Source organism: Pseudonaja textilis, chromosome 1, assembly GCF_049901715.1.
Source record: "Pseudonaja textilis isolate UNSWEBS1 chromosome 1, rPseTex1.2, whole genome shotgun sequence".
Lineage (NCBI taxonomy): Eukaryota > Metazoa > Chordata > Lepidosauria > Squamata > Elapidae > Pseudonaja > Pseudonaja textilis.
Window position 1 is genome coordinate 69,352,302 of NC_141990.1, and position 12,380 is coordinate 69,364,681.

At 35.2% G+C, this 12,380-nt stretch overlaps 1 protein-coding gene across 5 annotated transcripts in view; it reads left to right on the forward strand.

The window, feature by feature from the left end:
* The window catches only part of ARID4B (AT-rich interaction domain 4B), a 100,580-nt gene that overhangs the window by 81,929 nt on the left and 6,271 nt on the right, over window positions 1–12,380 (forward strand). For 4 of the 5 annotated variants that reach the window (XM_087937339.1, XM_087937348.1, XM_087937319.1 and 1 more), the window contains 4 exons: window positions 910–2,094; window positions 6,554–6,664; window positions 7,158–7,373; window positions 8,436–8,582. In XM_087937339.1, the coding sequence (XP_087793465.1) occupies window positions 910–2,094; window positions 6,554–6,664; window positions 7,158–7,373; window positions 8,436–8,582 (1,659 nt within the window). Of the gene's footprint in view, window positions 1–909; window positions 2,095–6,553; window positions 6,665–6,895; window positions 6,971–7,157; window positions 7,374–8,435; window positions 8,583–12,380 lie in introns of those variants that run through there. The other variant, XR_015744309.1, reaches the window with a different exon arrangement.

The window sequence follows — 12,380 nt, forward strand, 5'->3', positions numbered from 1 at the left end:
TTCAAGCATTGTTGAGTAAGATGATAAACTATTGTTGGAAGTATATAATTTTACTTGATTCTTTGTAGGAGTACACAATCATTTTTTTTTTTTTGGCCTGGATTCTACATTTTACCTTTCTGCCTTCTCTGAGATGCAGAAAATGTGGCTAATAAATGAGTATGACCTAAATTATTAGTTTTTGAGTTTGGGGGGATGGCTAGGAGGTACAGTGGATGCCTGTACCTCCTAGCCATCCCCCAAATTGTAGAATTTTCCAATTGTGAAAAAAACAGAAGTAAAACTATTGGAGTCAAGAATGTTCTCTTTTGGTGGGGAAGGGGGATATTTCTCCTTTTCTCATTCACTGTTTCTATATGCAGCAGATATCTGCCTTTATATTTCAAAACATAAACAATTTCAGAATAATTCTCATTTCTATTGCCTGTTTTCCATTTCAACAGTCTATTTCATCACTTCACTTAGTTTGTTTAATGAAAGTATGTTTTTTCCTGTACCATATTTGGAATTGTTTTATTATCTGTATTCACATATCCAATTAATATTGAATATAATATTGAATATTGTTTAGGAGACCAAAAGTGGGGTGGGGGATAGCATTTTCTTATTAATTCCAAGAAATTATGTAAAAAAATGGGCTCACTTGAAAGATGCACATGTCTTCTGATTATTACAGAAAACTTTGTCCTTAAGTGATAGTTTGTTTATGGAACAGAAACTTTGGATTCAATCTATTGTCATACTTTCAAATAGACATTTAAATATATATTTTTCTTAACAAAATAAATCCAAATAGGGATACTACCCACAGGGAAGTTAAAGCCTAATTCAGATTCGTGTGAAACATATCTAAATATAGAATTTGGATGCTAGAGGAGTTAATTTTCTTACTTTTTCCCCCTCCCATAGCATCTGAAAGCTCAGATGATAGTGAACAAGATGATGACCAAAGTGCACCAAATGTCTATAGCAATGGGAAGGAGGATCCTCAAGATGAAGCTTTGACCCAAGACAATAATGAAGTTTGTCTGAAAGAGCAAATCAGCTTATCTATGTCGGAAGAGGCAGTAACTCTTGGAGATGCTATAACTTCCAAGCCAGTATCAAAATCACCAGAAAGACCCCAGAAAGAATTGACAGAATTATCTGATGATACTGACTATGATGGTGACCATGCAAGTGCCAAGAAAAGGAAAGAGATAAAAAAGGAAGCAACAGATAAAATAAAGCGTGGTAAACGAAGGTACTGTGTACCTGAAGAATGTTTAAAAACTGGGTCACCTAATAGTAAAGATGAAAAATCAAATGGCAAAGATATACTTAGCTTGGAAAACAGTAGTAATAGTTCTTCAGATGAAGATGAAGTAAAAAATAAGTTAAAATTAACGCCTAATAAGAAATATAATGGATTAGATGATAAAAGAAAATCTTTACGGACAAATGCTTTTTATCCTGGGTTCTCTGAAGTGTCAGAGAAGAGAATAAAGCTTCTAAGTACATCTGATGAAAGGCTTCAGAATACCAGAGCAAAAGACCGGAAAGATGTGTGGTCAAGTATTCAGGGACAATGGCCTAAAAAGACTCTCAAAGAACTTTTTTCAGATTCTGACACAGAAGCAGCAGCTTCTCCACCCCATGCTTCTCCTGAGCAGGCAACATCAGAGGAGCATCTGCAAACCCTTGAGGAGGAGGATACCTCTTTGTCTGGTTCTAAAGTTGAAAGATCTTTGCCAGTAAGCACAGATGCAAAACCTGTTGAAGAAAAGCCACCTGAAACGAACGATAAGAAAGTTGAATTCCCAAGTAGTGGCAGTAATTCAGTTCTAAACACCCCACCCACCACACCTGAGTCACCTCCATCTGTAACAGTAGCAGATTCTAGCAGGCATCAGTCGGGCATATCTATTTCTGAAACTCTGGCACCAAGTCAAGAAGAAGTACGAAGCATCAAGAGTGAAACAGATAGCACAATTGAGGTGGACAGTATTGTAGGAGAACTGCAGGACCTTCAATCTGAAGGAAATGTATCTCCTACAGGCTTTGATGCCAGTGTCAGCTCCAGCAGCAGTAATCAACCAGAACACACTGAGAAAGGTATAATAAATACAGTTCTATTTAGTATGTGTCTGTCTGTCTGGGAATTATGGAAGTTATAGTCCAATACATTCAGACAGTGTTGAGTTCAGAAAGGCTAATCTGCTTCATTTTAGCTAACCATAGAATTGAGTAAGAATGTTTCAGATTTCAGAGTGGTATTATTTATAATATTTGCCTGGATGGGGATGATTGGGTAGAGTTTGGTAAACAATGATGCAGCTGGTTGCGGAGGTTAGGGTTAGGGTATTCAAAATAAGTTTTTCATATCCTAGTTGAACCATGAGATGCTTAGAAGCTAGGGTAATATGGTGTCAGTATTAGGTTAGTGATCTTTTTACAAAATTGAGTACTCTGAAGTTGGTAATAAAATACTTTTGTTCCTAGTAATACTCTTTTTAATAAAGTATTGTTTTGAAATTTTAATTTAGTTTATTTTGCTACTTAAACGACACCAATAGAACCAAAATATATATTTTAATTGTTTTTCTTTTTACACATTCTTGCATTCTAGCTCCACCTCACAAAAGTAAAGTGCAGGTAATTCTCAACTTATGACAACAGTTGGGACCAGAATTTCCATTGCTAAGCAGGGCAGTTGTTAAAGTGAGCCACACCCAGTTTTCAGCCTTTGGGGCCATCATAGTTAAGTGAATCACTGCAATTCTTAAGTGAATCCCATGGTTGTTAAGGGAATCCATCTTTCCTCATTGACTGCTTATCAGAAACTGGCTGGGAAGGTCACAAATGATGATCACATGATCTTAGGACAGTGCAGCCATTGTTGATCACATGCCCATAGGGATGCTGTGACGGTTGTAAGTGCGAGGACAGTCATTAGTCACCTTTTCCAGTACTGTGGTAACTTCAAATGGTTGTAAGTCAAGGATAACCTGTGCTGCAAAGGGCCATTGAAAATCAATTGTAAATCTTCGCTTTAGTAAAACTAATTCTCCCCCAAATAGCATTTCAAGCATCCTTAGATGAATGGTTTTGACTGCCTTTATTGACCTGAGGATAATTCTGTCTGAAGATCTTATTGACATCTATTAGTTTTAAGTGATATACTCTTTTTTTTCTATTCATGGACTAAAAGAAAAAAATGTGTACAGTAAAACATTGCATAATCATTATCATAATCAGGTCATAATAGGGCAGAGTTCACGCACATAGCATAACAGTTGATAGCATTTAAGGATAGATAATTGTCTTTATTATCTGATAAGTAATAATAAGTAAAATGCCATAGGGATTTAGAAAGGAGACGGGAAATTACTATAAAGATTTATACTGCACAGAACTGACAGTATAACAAAACACAAGCTGCAATTACTATCACACCTGCACTATAGGGACCTTATCGTGTACCAAAATGGGATTTTCCTATATTTCTCTTCCAATACTTCTGTGAGAAGAACATTAACATGAATTGGGGATAAGGTTCTTCTGAATTTTGAAAGTGATCTTGTTCAAATAACTGACTGATTTAAAATTTAGAAACTGGTTGCTAATAAATGCATCATGGGGACAAGTGCATAATCCAATTGACCTTCCATATCTAAAACCCTGTTTCAAAATTAAGTTAGTGTGCTGTAACCCCAAAGGTAAAAGAGCACACCAGAAAAACAACAACAAATGGAATTTTATGTAATTATATTTTTTTCCATGAAGAATTAAAATAATCTATGATTAAAATGGCCAATTCACCTGAGCTATATAACAATTTCAACCAAAAATTAAAGATAATCTAGAGTCTCTAAATTACTTCTGCTTCTTAATGAAGTATTATATTTGGGACAACGCAAGGGACCAGGAAAACATTTCTTGAGAATTTACCACAGGCTTAACTAACCATCCTGTTACAAAGCTCCAACTGAATCCCATACAACAACGGGGCATAACTTAATAGCAGCTGGATAAACTGTGCAACTCAGTTAAAATAGAAAGCTTGTACAGCTGAGGACGATCTCTGTGTTCCTTTGGGATACGTAGTCCCCCTGGGCATTTCAGGCTCCAGAGGTTTGAAAAGCCACAGCCCTAAGTCTTTAAAATTTTTGACTTGTTTGATGATGTGTTCTTCTGTTTGCCAATTGTGTAACTCGGATATTCAACTCTTAGATTTAGAATAGTTTGAGCACATCAAGTTACAGATCTGAACAGGATTCAAAGGCAACACTACCATATAGTCAGCATATAAAAGTGAATTGACATGTTATTGGGCCATCTTACGATGGAAAACCTGGTTGCTTAAAATGGCTAAGTAATGGGAGGTAACAAAGTAGCCCGCTCTGTTTCTTTCACCGCTATTTCTTTAGTTAGATGTACATTACACCTGACTTTTACTTGTGTTTTCATATGTTTTAAATATTCATAGGAACAGATACATATCAATTAGGGAATAATTAAATTTGCATCACAGTTTGGCCCTAAATATTGAATTGAATCCAAGCTTAAGTCAGTCAAAGCCACAATTAGGGATGAACCACATTTCAAAGAATAATTTTCCCAGATGATAAACACTATAGCGTAAGCTATTGTAAATCTGCCTATCCTGAATCGTTGCCTGTTTGTCTTTCAGGATCAATTCATATCCAATCAATCTAGGAATTTAATTTGTCGGTGCTTAGTTTGCATTTTACTGATTTGACAGCCATTAAGCAAATACCATTGTCATAAGTGCTAATCCATACTTCCAAATGGGCTGTTTTTGCTAGAAACTGGTAGAAAATGTCACAAATCATGATCATGTGATCATGGCATGCTGCAACTAGATGTAAAGGCCAGCAGATTGCCAAGTGCTCAAAATGTGGTCATGTGTCCGGGGGATATTTTACAGTGCCAGGAAGTGCTTTATGGGTCATCATAATTTTAAACGATTGGAATGCGACTGGTAGTAAGTCAAGAACTGTATCAGTCTTACCATCAATCTAAGAAGACTTATCTAATAACACCTGGGCAAGCTTTGTTACAAAAATAGCAGGATAGTAAAAGAATTCTATCAAAAATTGTTAAATATATTTGGACAATGATCAAATTGGTTGAAAACTATAAACTTGAATGAGTAGCATTCAGCAACATTACTTTATTACCAACCAAAGATGGGTTACTACCAGTCTAGTAATATATTTGCCGATATCATGCCTGAGTCAGTTTAAAAAGCAGTTTTGTATAAAGCAATATTTTATAAAGCAGAACCCTCTAAAATTTCCAATATTATTTTTGGATTATTGCAACAACAACTGGCAATATTATCTGATCTGGGGATTGACTATGCAATTTGATCACAAACTCATCATCAATCCCAGTTTTTGAACTTAAGTCTTCAGCCTGTTTAAAATGTATTGATGGAAACCTACTTAGTAAACATTCCAAGTATAATTTTATTTTACTTCCCAAAGTTGTGATTTGAACTCGAATAAGTAAGGGAGGAATGAATATATTAACAATAAATGACTCTTGAAGAATTTAAATAATGCAGGGCATTTCATTTTTTCACATTGCTACGATATATTGTAGGGATTGTAAACTAGTGATTTGGATCAGTAAAGAAGTAGAAACTAGCAAACAAGACAACAAGACAAATGCAAAGCTCCCCCATCCCACTCCAAACTCTGCTTCCACAACAATACTTCTATTCCTCCAAGCACAATGCTCCACATGCCATGTTTCTTGTGACACAATTACATCATAATTGGAGATACAAATTAGGATATTTTCTTCTGACTTTCCAACCTGTAATGCTGCAAGGATAGGGCATACAGTATGAGCTGTATGTAAATGAGCTGTAGATATTGTTCAGCTTACCTGAAAGGTGATTTCAGAGATGTCCCTAGGGGATCTTAAAATCTGGTGAAAGCCCCTATCCTAACAAGATCTAATATTCTGAGACGGCCCACAATAGTTTATAGAATACCCTTTGGTGAAGGTGAGATAATGGAAAAGATAGAAGTAGAAATGAGAGTGAGCTGGAAAGTGGAAGAGAACTGTTCTACTGCTTCTGTAATTTGCATTCTTTGTCTAGTACTATTCTCTTCCTAGAATATGAAGAATTGCTCTGAAATGGCGCTATTCCTCTCAAAGACAGTTTTCAAATGATGTAATTTGGGGATAGTTGCTGTTTGAAAGGGTGAATATTATAAGGAGTTCCTTACAGCTCTCTTCTATAAGATATGGAGCTGGTACTAATAACATACTAATAATCCCCAAATTTATAGTTCTGTAACATTATCAAATAATGTTTTGATTCTCTTAAAAGCCTACTGTAGTCAATAGTAGGTTTAGTGAATGTTTTTATGTTAAGCTGCAGCCATTTTGAAGCCAGTTGCATTGTTTCCAACTAGGTTGTAAAAGGTTATCACTGCAAAATAGAAGATTTGTAGAAAAATGATATAGATGATCAAAAATGAAATGGGTTTCTGATATATTCATGTAAATGTATCATGTTTTTATGTTAATAAAGCTTGTACAGGCCAGAAAAGACTTAAAGATAGCCAAGGTGGCGGTCCCTCGAAAAAGCAAAAAAGAAGTCATAAAACATCTGTGGTGAACAATAAAAAGAAGAATAAAAGTAGTAAGTATAACAGATTGATGGAATGTAAAACTTGATCTTAAAACTTATGGATAGATCATGAGCTGAATCCAAAAGTAGCCTGAAATCAGGAGAAAGAAAAGTTTCATGCCTTGTATTTATATTGACAGAATAGAGGAAGCAATTTTTGCTGGTTCCTTCTCTATGCAGCCCTCTCTGATCTCCCCCAAAGCATTGAAGATCCTTTAAAAGTACTTCCCCTTCCTCTTTCAGCCTGCCAAAACATTCTAAATTGAACCCTGCTTAAAGATTGCTTCCACCCTTAGGAAACTGTGCAGTGCCCCCCAAGTGAGTCATATTCTTACTTATCTCTAAAAACAATGCAAGTTTTTAATTTGTCTATGAAAATATTCCATTATATATTTTACTGGAGGACAAGAAAAGAATGCTTTTTGTGAGTAAATATAAATATTTGAAGTGCTGAAATATTTATCTATCTAAGCCTATAAAGTTCATTTGTTGTCTCTTCTTTCAGCAAACAGTAGCGATAGTGAAGAACTCTCTGCTGGAGAAAGTATTACCAAATCCCACCCAGCAAAATCAGTTTCTACAGGGGTGAAATCTCAGCATACAAAAGCTCCAGCTAGAATACAGTCTCCTGGAAAATGTGGGAAAAATGGAGAAAAAGATTCTGATCTCAAAGAACAGAACAGTCGTTTGCCAAAACTTTACAAATGGAGTTTCCAATTATGTAAGTAAAGATTTCCTATGGCTGAGTTTACCTCTCCTGAATTCTGGAAGTGTATCAAGAGCTTTGAATTAAAATCTGCTGAATTCCCAAGAATGGACATAACCTTTCATTTCCATATGATGCAGTAAAATAAAACCAGTAAACTATATGAAAAAGCATTATCATGCAAAGCTGTTCACTATACCTCGCCATAAATTTCTATTATTGAAAACCATTATTTCTATCATATCCATACATGGCTTCCTGTGTTACTTTTCATTTCACTTCAGTGGAGCTGTAGAAGTTTCATTTTTCCAGTTAACCTGTTTGTAACCATCGCCAACACCCACTTTCTCTAATGAGAAGTTAAAATGACAAAACATGTAGCTCCCAAAGTTTCACTCTTGACAGGTTAAGCAAAAAGTACCTGTACAGTAATGTTCAAATCCATATTCTTCATTGCATCATACAGCCTTCTTAAGTTTCATACAAACAACAGAATTCACATAACATTCCTTTTCCCAAAGCTAATCCAAGCATTCATTAAACCTTTATCCATAAGTAACCAAACAACCAAAAGGATTTTGCATATTATCTTATTCTCCACTCCATATTGAATCTTCTACTAAAAATTCCATTTATTATTACCATTTATTTCCATCATGTTTATTGATTCAGCAAGGAGTATTTATGGGGGGAAATTTTCACTTTATCATAGACTTTCCTGTTTTCTTTCAATTTTTGCTCACAGAAACAATTCAAGATGTGTAATTGTTAATTAATTGACACACCGGTATATCGTAATTACTCTAATGCATAAGTAACTAGCTCTGAGGGATTGAACAAATGTAAGTTATGAAAATTAGTCTCCACTGACTAATAGGAATAATATTATAAGCCTGAAGAACAGTTATCTGCTCATTTTGTCAAGAATTGCTTTCTCCAAAGGGGCTGAGGGACTGGCATAGATTGGAATCCATTGTTGAGAGATGCTGAATGTAATGCTGTATATGCCTTGCTTTCACTAAATAAAAACAAAATGGAATTTTGATTTGTGCTAATAAAAGTTGCTTTATTTGCCAGCTGACTTAGAAAATATGACCAGTGCAGAACGCATTGCAATCCTTCAAGAAAAACTTCAGGAAATCAGGAAACACTACATGTCTTTAAAATCTGAGGTGGCTTCCATTGATAGAAGAAGAAAGCGGTTGAAGAAAAAAGAGCGGGAAAGTAAGTGATTAGGCCTAAATATGAGTTTTTTTATTGGGACTAAATAGAGTTCCTAAACTTAGAATTTTACTCTTCATTGTCTTTTAAAATATTAGGTCTTAACTCTGCAATTGTTAGGGTTATATTTAATTACTTCGAATTTAAATTTCTTGTTTGAACAAAGAAAATGTTTTCAGAAGAAAGTTTTCATAGTCTTGTTCCATATATGGGTTTTCAGATTTATAGAATCTATAGAATTTTCGAGTCTGTAAGAGTCTAGAATAAGGATCAACACCTCTCTTTTATCTGATCTATTATTTTCCAGCTTAACATCTGCAAAAACAAATAGCTTTTTAAAAACTCTCCTAGGAAGAGACACAGTAAAAGAAAGGTCCACAATGAAACAAACAAGTGGATTAAGTTTTTACCTTGTTAGTATTGGTGGGTCAGAGGGATGCAAATGAGTTTGGAAGAAAGAGTTATTTCCTTACAATTATTTAGTCATCAACATCCATTTCTGGAGGGGTGAGTGGGAAAAAGTAGCCAACTTTTTGCCTCATGCATAGATTTTAAAAAATGGAGCTATTACACGTAGGCTAATATTTTAACTATCTAAATAAATACCAGCAACTAATTTTCACAATATCCACAAACTGTCACAGTCTATATAGTATTTATCCTTATTTCTGATAATTACTTCTGACATATGTAAGAAAAAGTTATACTTTCCATAGAAATAACACAGACCACCTTAACTCTTTGATCTAAGTGCCATTTGTTTAGAACTGAGCCAATTGCTTTTTATAGAAGTCTTGTCTGATTTACTGCTTACAAGTTGGAAGTGCACTTATAAAGGAGCACTAAATTATCTGGAATTCTTCAAAAATATAAAGTAAGCAACTTGGTCACCCCACATGTTTTTTCTTGTTTTAAAATAAAATAAGAGTTTCCATAATTGTGCATAACTGTAGCTAGTCCTTGACTTACAACAGTTCATTTAGTGACCATTCAAAGTTACAATGGCATTGAAAAAAGTGACTTATGACCATTTTTTACATTTACCACCTTTGTAGCATCCCCATGATCATGTGATCAAAATTCAGATGCTTGGTAACTGATTCATACTTATGACCGTTGCTGTGTCCCAAGGACATGTGATCACCATTTGTGACCTTCTGGCCAGCAGTCTATGGGGAAACCAGATTCACTTAACAACCATGTTACTAACTTATAAATGGCAGTGATTCACTTAACAACTGTGGCAAGAAAGCTGATAAAATGAGGCAAAATTCACTTAATAAATGCCTCACTTAACAACAGAAATTTTGGGACTTCCGGTGGCAAGGCAAGGACGAGCAGAGGTGCAGAAGCCCTTCTGCAGTTTCAGCTTATCTCTTTTTGCGGTTGGTGCGATCCCCAGAGGGTGCTCGAATCCCGGAGAGATTCATGTCGGTGTGGGGAAAACTCGGGCTGCAGTGTGGGGAAGGCAACCCCCCGGCAGCGAAGAGGAGCCCTCCAGAGCCCAACGTGCAAGAGACAGCCTCCTATCAATGGCGGCTCCAAAGTCCGGATTGCCTCCGATGTGAAAAGCGAGTAAGTGACAGTTCGTAAGATTGGTGGAAAAAAGGTGGCAGGAAGAGCTTAACGGTGGAGAGGAAGATCGGCAAGTTATAATTTTTTGCACTAGTGTCTGTCGGAAACCTGAAAGGAAAGCGGCTAAAAAGCTAAGGCTAGACAAGCGTGGGCGAAAAGGTTCGGCAGACTGAAGTGAAAGTGTGGATTACAACGAATGAAAGGGGAAGTCTACGAGGTCAGGAAAATACTGAGTCGGGAAGTTGTGGAGAATTTTGAATACTTGATTGGACTGTTATTTTGATGGACTTTCTAGGATAAACTTTATTAAAGCAAAGATGTGAAGAGGAACGAGGCTGGTGAAGAAGAGATAGCGCGGCGCTATATGAGATACATAGAAACTCCGAAGTCATTGCAACAAAATATCGGATATTAAGTGTTTAACAGACCTTTTAACCGATCCTGAGGAGAACTCTATCTTATTTTATACTAACTGAAGTGGGGGTCGTACATGAAGGAAATTAATGTATTGAACTTAGGAACATTTACACACAAAAAAAAGAGTAACTTGGAAGTTTCGGAAGATACTGATTGTTGGCAGTTATTATTCAGCACTTTTTAACTCCCTACTTCTGGTATGTTTGAAGAAAAAGTGCATAATCCTAGAAACGGTGGACTAAAAACTGACTTTAAAATCCCGTCTTCTTATTGCTCTCCCTCTTTTCTTTTCTCTTTTTTCTCTTTGTATAACTCTGCTTAATTCTGTTCCTTTTCTTTTATTTACTGATTTTTTGGTGTTATGATGAATTTTATCTCTCCTTTCATTTTCTCTTTATAACGACTATAAATTTATCTATTGAGGAAAGGAGTACTGATTATTATATTGGATTGCTAGATAACTGATTTAATTGTTTTGATTAATTCACAATATTAGGGATAGTTATACTTCAACCAGGTTGATAGGGAAAATAGCAAGAAGGTTAAGAACTATTTAATTAATAAGTATAAGACTTAATATTTAATATTTAATGTTTTAATATTATAACTTAAGTGTGTGATTATAACCAGCCTATTGGGGAAAGAAATAATACTGTTTAGGTTCAAGAATACTGGTGACTAAGAATACTTAGAATATCTAATACTCAAAATAGGATTAGATAAAGTTAGATAAGAATACATATATATGTACATATATATATACATGTATATATACATATATATATATATTTACAATACTTATAAACTTACAAAATCTAAACTTGGTTAGATTTGATATACTATTTATTATATATATATATATTATATGGAATGTTATATAGTGTTGCATAGTATTTGAACATAGACTTCATAAAATTATATACGTGATTGAGAATTTAGGATTAAAAATAACATATATTTACATATTTCAGTTACTAGTTAAGAATACAGAATACAGCTACTTAGTAGATAGGTGGACTAAGCAATCAGATACCAGAATTCTAATATAGGGGTTATAATACTGAATGGTAATTTGGGATAATATAACTAATATAATCCAACAACAGAAACAAATATTAAAAGAAATGACTTCTACAATGACCACGACTCTGAAAACTGGAAGGAAGGCTACCCCGACTTTAACAACTACCCCGGCAACAGTTCAAAAAACCATAGAAGAATCGCTACCAGGGGAAAAATAAGCTAATGTCTCGAATGCCAATATACAATCAACTTTGCTAACCCTACAGGAATCAATGATGAAACTTCAAGAAATAATGATAAAAAATCATAACGAAACAAGAGCAGATATTAGTGAATTAAAAGCTGAATGAAAGCGGACATCCTTAAAGTAGAGGACAAAATTGGAACACTACAACAGGCCCTGGAAAAAAACGAAGCAACGATAAAAGAAGTAGAGACAAGGACGGAACGAACAGAAAGGAAATTGGAAAGGGTAGACAAAGAACTAAAAAATGTGAGCAAAGAAATGGAGAACTCATTGGTCTACCTAGAAATGGACAAGGTGGCTGCATACTTGAGATTCCAGAATATTGAGGAATCCAAGGAAGAAGACCTGGAGCAGCTAATGGCAGAAATACTGGCCGAGCTACTGGGAAAGGATAAAGATGATATACTTAGGGAATTTGATGAAGTCTACAGGGTCAGTACCAACTATGCGAGACACCATAAATGCCCAAGAGAGGTCCACATTCGCTTTGCGAGAAGAAGTGTCCGGGACATAATATTTAGGATGTCCAGAGATGGAAC